Source organism: Schistocerca gregaria, chromosome 4 (assembly GCF_023897955.1).
Source record: "Schistocerca gregaria isolate iqSchGreg1 chromosome 4, iqSchGreg1.2, whole genome shotgun sequence".
Taxonomy (NCBI): domain Eukaryota; kingdom Metazoa; phylum Arthropoda; class Insecta; order Orthoptera; family Acrididae; genus Schistocerca; species Schistocerca gregaria.
Window position 1 is genome coordinate 310,128,791 of NC_064923.1, and position 18,927 is coordinate 310,147,717.

General features: G+C 37.3%; 1 protein-coding gene across 2 annotated transcripts in view; it reads right to left on the bottom strand.

The window, feature by feature from the left end:
* Positions 1–18,580, bottom strand: part of LOC126267004 (uncharacterized) — a 105,947-nt gene extending 87,367 nt beyond the window's left edge. The window contains exons 1-2 of one of the 2 annotated variants that reach the window (XM_049971766.1): positions 18,358–18,543; positions 11,280–11,471 (exon numbers count right to left, since the gene is read on the bottom strand). In XM_049971766.1, coding sequence (XP_049827723.1) covers positions 11,280–11,471; positions 18,358–18,446 — 281 coding nt within the window. In that variant the 5' untranslated portion in view covers positions 18,447–18,543. Of the gene's footprint in view, positions 1–11,279; positions 11,472–18,357 lie in introns of both variants that reach the window. The other variant, XM_049971765.1, reaches the window with a different exon arrangement.
* Between the last annotated feature and the right edge of the window lie 347 nt (positions 18,581–18,927).

Consider the following 18,927-nt stretch of genomic DNA (forward strand, 5'->3'; position numbering starts at 1 on the left):
ACTTGGGCAGCAAAATAACTGACGATGGTCAAAGAAGAGAGGATATAAAATGTAGACCTGAAATTAGAAGAAAGTTGTTTCTGAAGAAGAAAAATTTGTTAGCACTGAGTATAGATATAAGTGTCATGAATTCTTTTCTGAAAGTGCTTGTAAGGAGTGTAGCCATGTATGGAAGTGACACAAGGTGATAAACAGTTTAGACAAGAAGTGAATAGAATTTTTTGAAGTGTGGTGCTGCAGAAGAATACTGAAGGTTAGCTGGGTAGATCACATAACAAACTGGAGGTATTGAACAGAATTGGGAAGAAAGGAGATGTGTGGTACAACCTCACTAGAAGAACGGATCAGATGATTGGGCACATTCTGAGACATCAAGGGTTCATCAATTTGGCACTGGATGGCAGCATGGGATTGGGCGGGGGGGAAGGGTACAAATCATAGAGGGAGATTAAGAGATGAATACAATAAGTAGACTCAGAAGCATATACATTGCAGTAGTTACTCAGAGATGAAGAGGCTTGCACAGGATAGAGCAGAATGGGGAGCTGCATTAAACCAGTTTTCAGACTGAAGACCACAACAACAACATGTGTCATACAGTGGAGTTCTATTCAGCAGCATATGTGAATATTGTCTGTAAAGTGTATCAAGTATACAGTTAGTAAAGAAGTTGTTGTTGTTGTGGTCTTCAGTCCTGAGACTGGTTTGATGCAGCTCTCCATGCCAATCTATCCTGTGCAAGTTTCTTCATCTCCCAGTACCTACTGCAACCTACATCCTTCTGAATCTGCTTACTGTATTCATCTCTTGGTCTTCTTCTACGATTTTTACCCTCCACGCTGCCCTCCAATCCTAAATTTGTGATCCCTTGATGCCTCAGGACATGTCCTACCAACCGATCCCTTCTTCTAGCCAAGTTGTACCACAAACTTCTCTTCTCCCCAAATCCTATTCAATACCTCCTCATTAGTTACGTGATCTACCCATCTAATCTTCAGAATTCTTCTGTAGCACCACATTTCGATAGCTTCTATTCTCTTCCTGTCCAAACTATTTATTGTCCATGTTTCACTTCCATAGATGGCTACACTCCATACGAATACTTTCAGAAATGACTTGCTGACACTTAAATCTATAATCGATGTTAACAAATTTCTCTTCTTCAGAAATGATTTCCTTGCCGTTGCCAGTCTACATTTTATACCCTCTCTACTTCGACCATCATCAGTTATTTTGCTCCCCATATAGCAAAACTCCTTTACTACTTTAAGTGTCTCATTTCCTAATCTAATTCCCTCAGCAACACCCGAATTGATTCGACTACATTCCATTATCCTTGTTTTGCTTTTGTTGATGTTCATCTTATAAATAATAAATTTTAATATCATGTCTGATGTGGCAGCTTTACTGCATAGAAAGGAAAAATATAGTAAGCAATAAACTTTTCTGCTTTCATCATGTTGTGGGAAATGTCAGCAAGGAAAAGGTTCATAAAGATTTGAAATGATGTGTAAAGTTTGTTTCTAATCATTAAATGCTCTCACTCTCAAATACCTGATGAATAAACTCTAGGTACCTTCCTCTGGCCACAAATTAATCTTCTCCCCAATTCTATTCAGTACCTCCTCATTAGTTACACAATCTACTTATCTAATCTTCAGCATTCTTCTGTAGCACCATATTTTGAAAGCTTCTATCTCTTCTTGTCTAAATTGTAAATAGTGAGCTGATGAGACTTGAAAAAAGTAATTGTGAAAAATGCGAAAATGAAGAACACCATCTCAAAAGTGGTATCAGGTTTGTGAACAAACCTAACAGTGGAAACTTGGAAATACGCTACACCCAGTTTACGGAATCTTCTAGCTGTGCTTTATGTGTAGAAGATGAAAGTGAAACTCAAAAAACCTCCTTCCAATGCAGAAATAGTGTAGTAAGCAAACTTAATGATGAAAATTTGCAAAGTGGTGATATCCAGTTTACTGAAACATTAAGTTCCATGGTTTGTAATGTTCATATTGAAACTGAAATATCTTCTATCAAAAGCAGGAAAGGTGTTGAAAGCAACCTTAACAGTGAAAACTCGTGAAGTGATGACACCCTTTTTTCTGAACCTTTAATATCCACTGTTTATGAAGAAGTGCAAAGTGAAAACACAAATTCAAGAGACAAATATCACTGGAACAATGTCACATAAGGGAAAAAAATGAATTAGTCATCACAGTACTGAAAAGGCAAATCAAGAAGACTTTCTCATAGTAGGTGACTCACTACTAAAAAATGTTGATGTGCCACACTCGAGACTCGACGTTCGTCCTGATATCAGGATCCATCAATTAAATAATCACTTAATCAATATTCAAAATTCAAATCAGGGATCTTCTGGCGAAGCCATAAGAATCTACAAAGGTGTTTACATTCATGTATGAACAAATTCACTTTAGCACCACTGAGAAAGAAATTGTCAGTGAAACTAGAAACGTAATCCCATCAGCAAGAAACTTATACAGGTCTTCAAGAATTGTAATCAGCAGAATAATCTACAGAAGGCCTGTGAGTGATACTTATATAGAGTGGATAAATTGTAATATTCTTGAGATCTGTAATAATCTAGGAGCAGGAGCAATATTTATCAATCCAAATAAGTTTTTAGGCAACAAATGTCTGGGGAAATATGGTACTCACTTAAACAGGTTAGGCTCCAAGACCTTCAGTAAGATGATTACTGATATTTGCAACTTTATAAATAATAAGGGAAACTAATAAGGAGAAGAGGGGATAATCATGCACAAAATGTACCTGAAGAAAGCAATACTTCTTTCCTACATTTTAATGTAGAGGGATTAGGTAATAAGATTGATGTTTTCAATCACTATCTTACAGATATTACACCCCACATACTAGTTGTCAGTGAACACCAAAAATCTGCAGATAACATTCACTTGTTTAAAATCCAAAATTATTTATTTACTGATTTTTACTGTCGTTCTAACCATAGAGGTGGAGGAGTAGCTATCTACCTGAGAAACAAATAATTTTTTAGAATCTTACAAAGATATTGCTTGGGTAAAAGACTATTCCTCTTATTTGCACTGTGAAACTGTAGCAATTAAGTTGAAATTCTTGTCTGTTGTATACTTTATCTTAGCACTGTATAGATCACCAAATGGAAAATTTGAATTATTTCAAAATTCCTTTGATACAGTATTATGTAAAGTAATGTCCAAGAGGAACATACACATGTTATATTATTAGGGAATAATAATGTCAACATGTTGCCAGATTCCCAAGAAAGCAAATGCTTTGAAGACTGTGTCTATTCTTTATGGCACAAAAGATCTGTTGGGAGACATAACCACTAGAATCACTCCAACTAGTGTAAGCTCTATACACCATGTTATCAGTAAGTGTGAAAATATTGCCACAGCTGCTGTTGTCAATGGCACATCTCTGGCCATCTAGACCAACTATTAGTGCTAAAGGAAGATCCTGGTCTAAAACCAAAGAAAATATATGAATACAAAAGATATCTCTCTGTTATCAACATTGTCAAACTGTGAGAGAACCTTGGTCATGAATATTGGCATCTAGTATTTCAAGCTGAAAGAGTGAATAATAAATGGGATGCCTTCCTAGGTACATTATCTCTTCATCTAATTAATACTATTCCCACCAGAAAGATAAATATTAATCAGAATAAGGCAAGACAGTCAAGACCCATAGAATTTGATAATTCTACCAAAGAACTGAAAGAAAAAATGGAAGAAATGTATATGATACAAAGAGAGACCAAAAAACTGAGCACAAGGATAAATACAAACGATTTAAGTACCAGTTTTGCAAGCAAAGTCAAAAGATTGAAGGCTGAAAAGATTAACTCGAAAATACAAAACTCAGATAGTATCTCTAAGACCTGCTGGTCAATAGTAAATGAAATAATAGACAATAAAACAAAACTAAAGGTAACATCAACATACAGATATCTAATAACAATACTGATGCCACCAATCCTCAGGAGATCGGTAACATTTTCAATGACTATTTCATAGATATCATTGAATCTGACTTTTGTACCACAGATAAAGTACCTGTTGGAAGTCTTGCTGTGGACAGTTCTGAACCTAGTCAACTCCATAAACTTGAAATCAAGGATATTCTGCAGCTCATCAGAGAATGTAAAAACAAAAAATTTCGCTGGCTGGGATGAAACTTCTCCATCTTCCCCATTTTTACTTAAACAGTGCGAAAATAATCTAGCATATACTTTGGTGCATCTAATAAATAGTGTATTAAAAGAAGGAGTATTCCATGACATATTAAAATTAGCCATTGTTAAACCTCTCTACAAAAAAGGTGATAAACAACTAGTAGGAAATTACAGATCACTTGTTTTAACTTCTGTTTTTAGCAAGTTAATTGAAAAAATAATTCTGAAATATATGGTAGAGCATCATAATAAGCACAACATCCTGGGAGATTTTCAGAATGGATTCAGAACTGGTCGTCACACCATGACTGCAACACTTCAATTTATGCTGGAAGGTCTTGACAAAATTAATGAAGGCATGCAAGTAGTTTGATAGGTTTGACCATAAGGTACTTCAGTGAAAACTGGCCAGAGATGGCATAAGTAGAAAACTATTGCACCTCATCACATCATATTTAAAAAACAGAAGACAGTGTACCTCAATCTCACACAATAATGGAGAAACATTAAAAAGTTATACATCAAGGGTCAGGAATATTAAATTTGGTGTGCCTCAGGGATCGATAATTGGCCACTTCCTTTTTATATGTTACGTTAATGACTTCCAAAAGATAGTTAAAAATGACACTTTAATTACAATGTATGCAGATGACACTTCAGGCCTTTGTTGGGGAAATGATATACTTAAATCTCGGCATAGAAGTAAAAAAAAATTATAGATACTGCAAAGGAAAAGTTTGAAAATGACAATCTAATAGTCAACTTACAAAAAACAAATATAATCCCCTTCAATGTTGGTGATTTGCAAACTTGTATTGATTCTCAAGACAGTAATATTTTAGGGAAAATCTGCAGTGGGTGTAAATTCCTAGGTATATGCATAGATAGCAAACTACTATGGACACAACAAATTGATAATGTATGTGCAAGGCTATCATCTAGCCTATATGTTTTAGGAAGAATAGCTCCATACATCAATACCCAAACAATAAGGATATTGTATTCTGGTTTAATACATCCATTTCTAGCATATGGTTTTTCATTGTGGGGCGGGGCTTCCAAAACTTACGCAGACCGGAGTATTTAAACTCCAGAAAAGAGCCTTGAGAATATTAGGCAAAAAAGATTCTAGAACATCATGTAAGGGATTGTTTATAGATTATAAAATTCTGACTATCTATTCTATGTAGATGTTTGAAACAACAGTATTAATTGTGAAGATAAGAAAAAAATGTCGTGTGACTGGGGCCTCCCGTCGGGCAGACCATCCGCTTGGTGCAATTCTTTCAATTTGACGCCACTTTGGCAACTTGTGAGTCAGTGGGGATGAAATGATGATGATTAGGACAACACAACACCCAGTCCCTGAGTGGAGAAAATCTCCGACCCAGCCAGGAATCGAACCCGAGCCCTTATGTTTGACATTCCACCACGCTGACCACTCAGCTACCGGGGCCAGAAATGAAGATAAGAAATATACATATTGTAATGCAGAAATTCATGATCACAACACTAGACAAGCCTACTGTAGAAACAAAAATCTAAAATATTATTATGTCAAATAATTTGGACTACAAGCTTCAGTTCTAATTATAAAGTAAATTTAGATTGTATACTGTTGTATTGTACTACCAATGACTATGCATGTAATTACATGTTTCATGCAAATAATTACAAATTACAAAGTTTCATTCCCATACATAGCTACATTCCATACAAATACTTTCACAAAAGACTTCCTAACACTTAAATCTACACTCGATGTTAATAAACTTCTCTTATTCAAAAATACTTTCCTTGCCATAGCTAGTCTACATTTTATATCCTCTCTATTTGCCCATCATCAGTTACTTTCTTATTATCAGTTACTTTGCTCCCCAAATAACAAAACTCATTTACTACTTTAAGTGTCTCATTTCCTAATCTAATTCCCTCAGCATCACCTGATTTAATCTGAATACATTCCATTATCGTCATTTTGCTTTTGTTGGTGTTCACCTTATATCCTCCTTTCAAGACACTGTCCATTCCATTCAGCTGCTCTTCCAGATCCTTTGCTGTCTCTGACAGAATTACAATGTCGTTGGCAAACCTCGAAGTTTTTATCTCTTATCCCTGAATTTTAATTCCCACTCCAAATCTTTTCTTTTGTTTCCTTTTCTGCTTGTTCAATACATACATTGAATAACATCAGGGCTAGGCTACAACCCTGTCTCACTCCTTTGTCAACCACTGCTTCCCTTTCCTGCTCTTTGTCTCTTACATCTGCCATCTGGTTTTTGTACAATTTGTAAAGAGTTTTTCGCTACCTGTATTTTACCCCTGCCACCTTCAGAATTTGAAAGAGAGTATTCCATTCAACATTGTCAAACCTTTCCCTAAGTCTACAAATGCTAGAAATGTAGGTTTGCCTTTCCTTAACCTATCTTCTAAGATAATTCTTAGGGTCAGCATTACCTTGTGTGTTCCAACATTTCTACAGAGTGCAAACTGATCTTCCCTGAGGTCAGTTTCTACCAGTTTTTCCATTCATTTGTAAAGAATTTGTGTTAGTATTTTGCAACCACCTGTCAACACCTGCTTTCTTTGGAATTGGAATTATCACATTCTTCTTGAAGTCTGAAGATATTTATTTATCTTGTCTCATACATCTTGCTCACCAATCGACGAGTTCTGTCATGGGTGGCTTTCCCAAGGCTGCCAGAAGTTCTAAAGGAATGTTGTCTACTTCTGGAGCCTTGTTTCAACTTAGGTCTTTTCTTTCAATGCTCTGCTGAATTCTTCATGCAGTATCATATCTCCCATTTCATCTTCATCTGCATCCTCTTCCATTTCCATAATATTGCCCTCAATTACATCGCCGTTGTATAGACCCTCTATATACCCCTTCCACCTTTCTGCTTTCTCTTTTCTGCTTCAGATTGGTTTCCCATCTGAGCTCTTGACATTCATTTAGGTGGTTCTCTTTTCTCCAAATGTCTCTCTAATTTTCCTGTAGGCAGTATCTACCTTACTCCTAGTGATATATGCTTCTACATCCTTACATCTGTCTTCTAGCCATCCCTGCTTAGCCAGTTTGTATTTCCTCTCGGTCACATTTTTGAGACGCTTGTATTGCTTTTTGCCTGCTTCATTTACTCTCTCTCTCTCTCTCTCTCTCTCTCTCTGTGTGTGTGTGTGTGTGTGTGTGTGTGTGTGTGTGTGTGTGTACTATGTGATGTTATGTGCATATTTTATTGATGTATTTTATACCATTTTCATAATGCAGATTCCATGCTGGAGTATGACAGGGATACAGCTTTTCACCCCTCTTATTTATTATTTATGTGAATAAAACCATCCAAGAGAGGGGACAAATACATTCAGCTTCATTCAAATCATCAAAAACATAGAACTAAGTGCTTTGCTTTTTTACAGATGCTTTAGCTCTTGTGGCATTTTCAAAGAATGTCCTTCAGCATTCTGTATGCAATTTACAAAATTATACCTGAGAAATGCAGCATGGGTATCAACGATGAAAAAAGAAAAACTTTGACCTTCTGTGGAAAATACCCAGTACAAAGGAAGATCTGTTTGAAAAATAAAATTCTGGAAAGAGTGAACACATTCACATATGTAGACTATAGATATTCTTTCTTAGAGAAAACAGACCTAGCTGAAAACGCCATCAGAACAACGAAAATAAACAATTATTTATAATATAATATAAATCTGCACACCAAAAGGCAGTAGGGGAACACACACACACAAAAGCATTTAAATTTTTGCAAGCTTTCAGAGCCAGTGGCTCCTTCTTCTGGCAGAAGAGTTGAAGGGGAAGGAAGAGGGGTCAAGGAAAAGGATTGGAGAGGTTTAGGGAAAGGGGTACAGTTCAGAAAAGTCACCCAGCACCACATGGGAGACTTACCAAATGGGATGAGAAGGAAAGACTGATTGTTGGGGAGTGTACCAGACAAGATTTGAAAACCTGAGAGCTTAAAGGGGGAAGAGAGGGTAACATACAAGACAGAGAGTACTACTCAAACATTGTCTACCTTGGTGCCTGTTCCACAATATGCGCTATCTGGTTTCTTCCCCCGACACCAGTTTCTCAGAACTCCACTGGTGTGAACTAGCACTACAACATGTCCTTGGTTTCGCAACCCACATGGCCTCAATTTACATTAATTCCTTCTGTCTCAGCACTTGTTTACAGTAAGTACTCTTTTCTTCACTCCATTCTGGTTTCCTACATTTTTCATTTTCTGACTTGTCTATTTTTTGTCATCCCCCATCCCACCTCTGCTATGTACAATGCACTTAGCTTTCACTCTTATTAACTCATACACGATGTTTTAGTAGTTATCTCTGTCTTGCATATTACCCTGTTGTCCATCTTTAAGCTCTCAGATCTTCAAATCGTGTCTGGTGCATATCCCCAACAATCAGTCTTTCCTTCTCGTCCCATCTGGTAAGTCTCCCCTGATTCAGGGTTCAGGGTGACTTTTCTGAATTATAAGACGGAGCCTTTTGTGTGTGTGCTCCCCTGCCACTGCTTGGTGAGTAGATTTTTTATCTGTCCATTTATATTATGAAAAAGCCATTGGGAATACAAAACAATGAGAGTCATAATCTGATAAAATATTCCCTCATCCTGATGTACACAAGAATACAACATTATGAGACATTAGCAAAACCTGTGCTGTGCTATAGTGAAGAAGCCTGGGCTATACAGGCAAAAGATGCGAACAGACTAGAAACCTTTGAAATTAAATTCTTGACACAAAAAATGATTACACCAAATGTGATCACAAAAGGAATGAAGAAGTGTTTAAGGAACTCCAAATGGAATCTGTTACACATTACATACAGAAAAGCATAAAACATCTTCAACAAATGAGTTTAAAAAGGATCCCAAAAACTGTGCTATGTCTCCACCTCAGTGGTGCAAGACCACTACATAAGACCAATGAAAAGATGGTAGGAGAGATTCTTGATAAGACCTTTACAGGGCAAGAGGCCCAACACTTACAAGGAAGAAGACAAACACTGCTTGCCTTTGCAAAGTCTTTTTGCGATGTTTGGGGCAGATTGGCATAATAATATACATAATTACTTACAAAGAACTTAGATGGTTATTACCACAGCAAAGAACCCAAATGTTAAAAAAAAAACTTTGTAATACTATATTATCATTTAGATCAGTATTGCACTTTTTTTTATTCAACCCACTTTGAATTTGAGGATACTGTGGAAGATGAGTATTGAGAAACTTTCTTTTTTACTACATATATTCTCACTTAGACACTCATGCAAGCGATTGTTCTATTATAGTCTTCCTGTTGTTGGAGTAGTGACCATATATGTTGGGCTAACACATAGATCTTCCAGGAAGTAAGTTAGTTGTGTACGTAATTACAAATAATCATGCACATTATGTTTATAGACTTCACCTATTCATATTCATTTCTTTACACTTATAAGAACATGTATCAGTGATGCTAGAGACTACCTAAGTTCTGAGGACAGGGGCTTTGCTACCATATATTCCAAATGTTGCCTATCCACTGCATTCTAAGTCTATATATGCACATTTGTAGCACTACAAGCAGTTAATTACAGCTGGTGTTTGTACCCTGACTTTTATACAGACAGAACCAAGCTTCATGTATCAAAGAACAGGAAAGTTAAAAATGAGTATAAATCTGGCAGTTTATGATTTACCCTTCTCATCACATTACAGACATTAAAGAATTCTTCTGGTTCCCATCTCAAGAGGACTAATCCCCTGAAATGTATTGTTTGGTCAGGCATTTTTACATACCAGTGCCCCACCAGAGTGGATAGGGAGTTTTCTTCATTATATTTATTTCACTTATTTTTTCCAATATATTTAGTTGTAGGTTATTTCACCATTATACAATAGGTTATGGGTGTGACAATGATGGCCAACCCAGCTACAGCCACATATATCTTGCCTTCATAATATAAATGGAGTATTGCAGGTGCCACACAGATTTCTCATTAACACTTGTTCCACTTCAACAGCCAGCCACTCAGTCAACATGTTGCTCATATTGGGGTTGATGTTACTGAATTTTTTAAAGAGATTTCCGTGACATTTGCCCATCTCCATATCTGAATAGTCAGAAATATGACTGCAAAGCTAAGGACACAGGTTTGATATCTGCCCCCTCCCCCCAAGATTTTAGGTTTGTTGAGGTGCTGGCATGGAAGGTGATTAGACATATTGTGGTAAGTGAGAAATTACTTGAAGGAGAAGTAGTGACTCTAGTTTGGAAAAGCTAACATAAGTGGCTTGGAGAGCACAGTGCTAATTACATGCCCCTCTGTACTAGGCCAAGAACTCTACTGTCTGGGAGACACAACATTTGATGGATGTCCATGCTCGTAATTTAGTGTACAAGAGGGCTTATGGCACTGACTAGCCGTAGCTCAGGAACCCTGGCTTTGCCAAAACTGTACCTGCCAGAACTGGCTGAACCTCCTGAAGAAGGCACTATTTAGAATGGCATATTGAGTACATACAGGTTTTTCAAAACACTACAGAGTGAGCAAACTACATCATCCTCACCCCAAAAAGCCTGTAAATCCTTGATCATGGAGAGCTATTAGAGATTTAAAGCTATTTTGATTCTTTGATGAGTCACATAGTTTAAGAATTTATTTTGTTTCAGTATTTACTCCTATAGGAGATAATGTATGAAATATTCACAGCTATCACTGCACTTTTCACTACTTTGTATTGAATTTGCAAGTATGAGACCTGCCCAACAGATGAGAATTCTTCTGCTTAGAAATTTGCCCACACTATCAAAACCAGCAGCATAAGTGTCATCGTCAGTAGTTGTGCAGCTCAAGAAATCTTTTGTATAAAGTGTTAAAATTAAATGCAATTTTGGTCTGCCAAAATATAACAAAAGCAAAAAAATGAAATAATTGAATGAAGGTTTGATTTTACAACAATAAATATAATGTCATTTAAAACAAAAAGAATCCTGTGACTTCTGTTATTTCAGTTTGTAATTGAATACAAGAATAGTGCAGAAAAAGCTTTGAGTTAATTAATACATACTTCTTCAGCTGCTCACTGCTATGAATAATTTCGCCCAAAAACTTCTGCAAATCTGCTGCTTGCTCCTTCAAATCATGACGTGGATCTTCACTAACACTTTGAGCATCACACGAAGCATGAATAAAAGATAAAAGTGTAGTAGCAGGAGCACTATCAATCAAGGGAGCCTTCATTGGCCATTTTTCTGTTTGTCTGAAAGGAAATTGTATTTTATTCTTGACGTACATGTCATATAAATAACTACAAATTTTACTCTTAAAGAACTGTGAAACATTTTGATTGCTGCAGCTATCTTATTCAATAAATTGTCTATAGATTTATGGCCTTGAAACATTATTAAAACACTTTATAAGGCAAAGAAAAGACCATATATTACTGACCTAATTTCATCAATGTAGGTAAAGATAGACTGCTACTTACCATAAAGAAGACGCATGAAGTTGCAGACAGGCACGATTAAAAGATACTCGCATGTGTCTTTCGGTCACAGCGTTTGTCAGTAAAGAAACACACACACACACACACACACACACACACACACAGAAGCACGAATCATGCATGCACGATCACCGACTCCAGCATCTTAGACTGGAACTGGTTCTAGCCAGAGATGCTGGCGTCGGAAATCATGTGAGCTTTCCTTGACGTGGCAGGAGAGAGAAGTGTGCTAACAATGGTGCAGCCAGCAACAAGTCAACAGAGGAGTTGGCACATGTTGTCTTTTTAGATGAGTTCTAGTTATGCACGGAGCATCACAATGGATTTATCCATGTGTGGGGCCTCAAAAAACAATGAATGTTGCTGGGTTGTTTTTGTCATAATCATAATTGTCAGCACCTGGCATAACAGTAAGGAGGCACAGCGCGATCAACTATGGTTTTGATACCTGGTAATTTGTACAGCGCCCATTACATTTGTGATGTGTTAACACCAGTGTGCCCTGTCTTTGAGGTCTCCATGATATATCTTTCACGAGATAGCACAAGACTACATGTTGCCTGTGCTTTCCTGACCTACCTTCAATACACAGGGTGTTTGATTGTTACCCTGGTTAGTACATTTTCCCCATCTCACCCAGTGAAATCATCTGATCATGGGTTGCTTAGAAAATGGCAGGCCACCACTCACCGGCCACTACTGTTAATGAACTCTGGCACAGCTTTAAAGCAGCATGGAATGATGTACTGGTATCTGTCCATCCAACCTCAGTTAGGCTTTGTGCCCAGCCACATTAGAGATCAACTCTGGGTACTAAATTTCACCCACAATTCACCTAATAATTTAATCATGTATTCTTCTGTTACATATATGAACAGTAGTTAAAATTTTGTCATTTGCTATAATTCCTTGTGCTGAAATTTTAAGGGCTAGCTGTTTATATTAAAATCTAAATATAGTACTCAGTAATTTGTTCAGTACATAATGCTATAAAGTGCCTCCAAAAAAGCTGAGTTACTGTGGATATAGTTTTTAAACTTGCTTATTCAGTGAGATGACAAACGTCATGAGATACTCCTAATACCATGTCGGACCTCCTTGTGCCTGGCTTAGAGCAGCAACTTGATGTGCATGATCTCAAGAAGTCATTGGAAGTTCCTTGCAGAAATACTGAACCATGCTCCCTCTACAGCCATCCATAATTGCGAAAGTGTTGCTGGTGCAGGAATTTGCACACCAGCTGATCTCTCATTTATGTCCAATAAATATTCATGGGATTCATGTCATGCACTCTGGGTAGCAAAATCATTCAGTCTAACTGTCCAGAATGTTCTTCGAACCAGTTGCGAACCATTGTGGCCCAGGGACGATTCCATCATTGTTTTGGAACAAGAAGTTCATAAATGGATGAAAATGATCTCAAAGAAGTCAAACATAACAATTTCCAGTCAATTAATAACTCAGATGGACCAGAGGGCATAACTCCATTCTATGTAAACACAGCTGACACCATTATGGAGCCACCACTAGCTTGCACAGTGCCTTTCTGACAACTGGGATCCATGGCATAATGGGATCTACACTTACTCAAACCCTGCCACCAGCTCTTACCAACTGAAATAAGGACACATTTGACCAGGCCACAGTTTTCCAGTTATTGAGAGTCCAATCAATATGGTTATGAATCCAGGAGAGGCACTGCACTTGTGTTGCGGTGTTAGCAAAGGTAGTAATTTCAGTCATCTGTTGCCATTGCCCATTAATGCCAAATTTCGCTGCACTCTCATAGTGGATATGTCTGTCATGCATCCCACACCAATTTCTGCAGTTATTTCATGCAGTGCTGCTTATTTCTTACCACTGGCAACTCTATGTAAACTCCGCTGCTCTCGGTCATTACCTGAGTGCCATCGGCCCCTGCATTGTTCATGGTGAGATGTAATGCCTCAAATGTGGTTTCTCAGCATACTCTTGACACTGTGTATTTGAAATATTGAATTCCCTAAATATTTGCAAAATGGAATATTTTATGTGTCTAGCTCCAATTACCATTCCATGTTCAAAGTGTGTTATTCCTGTTATGTGGCCATAATCATGCCTGAAACCATTTTACATGAATCACCTTAGTACAAATGACTTTGCCAATGCACTGCCTTTTTATATATTATATACACAATACTACCATCATTGGTATATGTGTATATCACTATCCCATGACTTTTGTCACCCCAGCGTAAGACATATGGGGAATGGAGGTGGAAAGGGGAGGAAGATTTCATGTTTTTATGTACTACTGTTCCTATTTTGGCTCATAATGATGAGTGATTGTCTTGGCTGATCTGTTTAAAATCGCATATCCGCCAACTCTCCTCCCTTTTTACCAATTACTGGGGTCCTAGATTCCAAAATCTAATAATTAAAACATCTTCAATAGGTATGGATCAATCTGCCTCTGCCTGGTAAGTAAATAAACTCTTCTACATTTTATATTCATTCCAGATTATTCTTTTCCATGCAGATAGCACAGGCAGAGAGATTCTAATAATTCTACTCATTTTATCTTTTATTTATTTACTAGCCTTGAAGCAGCTTTCAGGCCATATAAGGTATCATCCATAATTACATTAGATATGCAGTGTATCAGAGTATCAGACAGTATATTACTGTATATAGTCACACATTGATACAGATAAGGACACTTTTCAATTAAATATGATACTCAGTGTAAATTTAGATATGTCATTCAGAATTGTTGTATACACACATGCTCTTAATAGACTGAAGCTTTTTGTTTTTAATTAAATTAAAATACCACAATGTTGGTGAAATAGTGAATAGTGATGAAAGCACCAGCCATAATTACATAGATTATGTTGTGTTGCAACTGTTCAAATACAGTTTGTATTGGGTAATATATTACTGTATAGTTACATGCTGATATAGATAAAGACACTTTCCAAATGAAAATGATACATAGTATAAATTTATTTAACTGGGTAGATAAAATATCAATGCAAACATTCATTCACACAACTAAGCACAGCTCACACACACACACATAACCCCCATTTCTGGCAGCTCGGACTAGTCTAATTTCAAGAGACTGCCAATGTCTTGACTGTTGGGACAAACAGAGTTATAGCCCTATCTAGTACTATGTAAATTGAAATATTCAAAAGGGAGGAATGGTGGGGGGACTACTTGAGCAGCTAAAAAGGGCATCTCACCATCTGTTGATTCCTTGGCCACAAGATAAATGGAAGTTTTTATTATTGAATGACACAGCCATGTACTGTGGCACTGACAGCTCGTAATGTGGTAGTTAAGGTAACAGATGAGAAATAACGTGTGTCAGTGACAAATTTTGCCACTACTCCCTGGCCCTCTCATTATGTATATCATATTTTCTGTATAGGGGATTTTTTATTTAATTTTATTTAATCATATGGCTAGGGTCCCCCTGTCAGGCAGACCGTTCGTCGGGTGCCGGTCTTTCAATTTGATGGCAGTCAATGAGGAGGAGAGGATGATGATGAGAACAACACAACACCCAGTCCCTGGGCGGAGAAAATTACCCGACCCAGCCGGGAATCGAACCCGGGGCCAGAGGATTGACAATCCGTCACACTGACCATTCAGCTACGGGGGGTGGATGTAACTCTTGAACCACATGTGTATCAAAAGACTTAAAATCTGTCTAGAAGAAATATTGGCACACGTGTATCTAGTGCTGGGAGTTTTAGTTCTTCCAAGTATTTTTTAAAGCCATTTTGATTAAAATATAGTATCTCTCTCTCTCTCTCTCTCTCTCTCTCTCTCTCTCTCTCTCTCTCTTTCTTCAGGATTTGTTAAGGAATCTAAGGCTACTGGAGATAAGCTCAGTAACTTTCCAGTTCTTTTACACTGGCTACTTCCAATTCCAAATCGTCAACATCAAGTGTGACTGTTGATTTCATCTGATGCCTTAGTCTCTATTTTGTTGCCTACCGATTTGTTCTTTGGGAAGAAATAATGGAAAGTCTTTGAGTGAACGTGTCAACTGTAGCAGGTGAGATCTTCACTTTTGGAGATACTGGCAAACACTCTTGGCCTCTGAAATCTTCTTAAGTATTCTCTAGCAAGTGTATGCTGACCAGCTTAGCTTATGCAGCAATATGAGGAAGTTCAGCATATGCAGTTTTGTAGCCTATATTTATTGTATTTCCATCGCTTCTGTCTAGGCTGGACACTCTCTGAGCAAAAGTGTAAATCTGCCAGAGCAGTTAACACTGACTGTTGAAAATTTGCATCCTGCACATGGTTCTTGAGCTAGTTGGACATGATTCCCAGAAGCAACAACACCAATACATTCAAATGTTCTGTGCCCAAATCTTTGACGAGTCACAATGAACAGATACTTTAGTGTAAGAAATTAGCCTTCATGTCACAGTTTAGAACTGATGAAATGAACGCAGTCATTCCCACTCATCATTATGTGCTGTGTGTGGATATATCTGTTCACTCAGTTCTTTTTGTAGCTCAAAAAGATCCTTATTTTTAAATTCCTTGCCTGTTACCAACTCACAGCTACAATATTGGGTTTTGCATAGTGCAGATACAATGGGAAACTTGTCATGCTAGTTAGATTTCAGAATCTTTATCACTGGTCTTGAAGTGGCAGTTTCAATCAAGGAGTGCCATTTTGGAGTCCCTTAACTAATTTCAAGTTGTGTGTACTGGCATCTAGACCTATTTATGTGTAGAATAGCGACACCTTACCTAAGATACCTGCTTCCTTCTAAACAATCATAAAAGAACAGTTCCTAATTTTTGAGAGAGCATGCTCAGAGGGGCTACATTCACAAGCTCTTGTTGGACATGTTGAAGTGCTTTCCAGCAGTCCATTCATTTCACTGGGAGTGTGGTTGTCAAAATGTGTATGCTCCAGGTAAGTCCCACTAGCAGCTAGAGAACTGTGCATCTACACAGAGCCTCACTTGTTTGGGTCAACCTCATCACTGTTCCACCACCTCTGGTGGTCTCATGAACCATGCCCAGAGCATACAGATGTGTAGAGGATTGATTGCATTTACTGGTCCCCACTTTGCAACACTAGATGTGTCAAACCTGAACCAGCCAAGCTGGATGAATTCCCTGAGGTGACCACAATTTGGACTAGTGGCATAGAAAGTAAAGTAGTATTGCATAATGGGAAGGCCCAGTGTTGCCAATTACTTCCTCAAGAAAGATTGAAGGTGGCGAAGTGGCGAGGGAGGGAGGGGAGAGAGAGATAGAAACGATACCTTTTTTTGTTAAGTTTCGCCAGAATTGAATTTGTGACGTCAAGCATTGCTTTCTCTTTATACAATCCAAGCAAAGGTGTGAGAAATTTCTTAACGGAAAGCTGGTTAAGTATTTTGTAATAAACTAGGAGGGAGAAAAGTCTGTTAGTCGAGGTCACTTTATAGTTGGTTGCATTCACTTTTATAAATGTATGCTATAATATGTATTTCGGTCTTTTAGAAAATGCAACTCTGAACTCATTGACTAATTACGGACGTTATCTCAAGGAAAGGAGGAACGCTATTATCTTTGTAGCAGGTTTGGTTTTAGTATCTTGGTTGAATTATCATTAGAGCCAGAAGGATTCGTGTTTTTCAGTTACCAAAATATTTTTGTGATCTTTCGGTATTTTCGATGTTGCGAAACGAATAGGGTTAAGCAATCGATAACACCAAAATTAAACAACGTAAGCGAGAAACGCATGCAATTCCACCTCAATCAACCGTAAAAAAACTTACGGGATATGGCTAACCTGAAGATGAAATAAAAATCTGGATACACAACACGGAAAAATCCCATTACGGGGGCTTACCAAAACATTAATATTTAAGACAGTATGCTCGGCAGTTTAATAACTGTAATTGCATAATAATTTGAACATGATCAAATAACCACGAAAGAACATAAGGCTTGCTGTTTAAACACGCTCGCGAACAGACACAACAGTGCATTTATACACTTTATATATGCATATCATTTGGAGATGTGCTCTCGTCACAATGCCTAACTCAATCTAGTCCTCACACAAGTAGCTAGCTACTCTAAGCTAACAATTCATTCACTGCACAGATCAGTAAGAGTGAATGCACCAGGATCCTCAAGGCTTCTAACAATAGAAAATATGCTACAAATTGCTATGCTAAAACTTCATTCCAGCCTACATTGTAATGAAATTACAAATGTTGCTTTAGTTTGTAATTGACATTAGTTGATAGAGGATGGAATACATGTTATGTAACTAATTTTCGTCTCAGTGGAATAGAATATTTTCCTGATATATGATTCAGTCAATCCATCCTCCTGACATGATGAATAAAACATTGTCTCAACCCGATTGAACGGCCTTAAATCAACATAGCAGGGGCCTAGTAATTTAACCGATGTAGATATATTAATAATGTAGGCCATTAAATTCCTCGGGGATTCACCAGCAGTAAATCCCCATTATTGGTTCCCATATGCGTGTGAACTACATGTAGCTCACAGCTGAAACGCTCTGAACTGGTATTAAACTTGGTTTTAGATAAAAAAATTTAATAGTAGAAATTTCTTTGTGTTGATCACATTGTCTGCAGTTATAGTACATTTTTTTACTCACTTTGAAACGATGTAATCAGAAGCACTTTTATGTAGTAATTCCCATGGTGTTATATATTTGTGTGTCTGGGGTATTTTTGTTTTTCTCATTTTCGAATCAAAAACAGTTACAAAAGGTTACGTTCTACTCGGTTTCTTAAACGATTAATAATAAACACACGATGCTGAAGTCGTTATCAATACTACTGTAAAGTTCGTTGGTATATGTATCCTCCGTGAACTGTGTATCGCCAATGAGTACCGTATATAATCCTTCTGTGATAAATAAAACTTTGTCAGTATTTTGTTCGTGTTTTTTCAGATTTATATAAAATTTACGTTGCTGTACGGTAAATAATATTCGTAATTTTGTAAAAAAAATTATGCCTTGACCACGTAAACATACATGCAGATCAAACACTCAGTTTGTTCTCACACAAAAATCTCTGTTTCCGTTTCCCATATTTTACTTAGGTCGATAATTTCAGAAGCAACCATTTGTTATGACCAATTATGACCAACTCTGGATGGACAGCCTCAGGATTACATTAATCTATAATATATACATTAATCTATAATAATAAGACTTAAG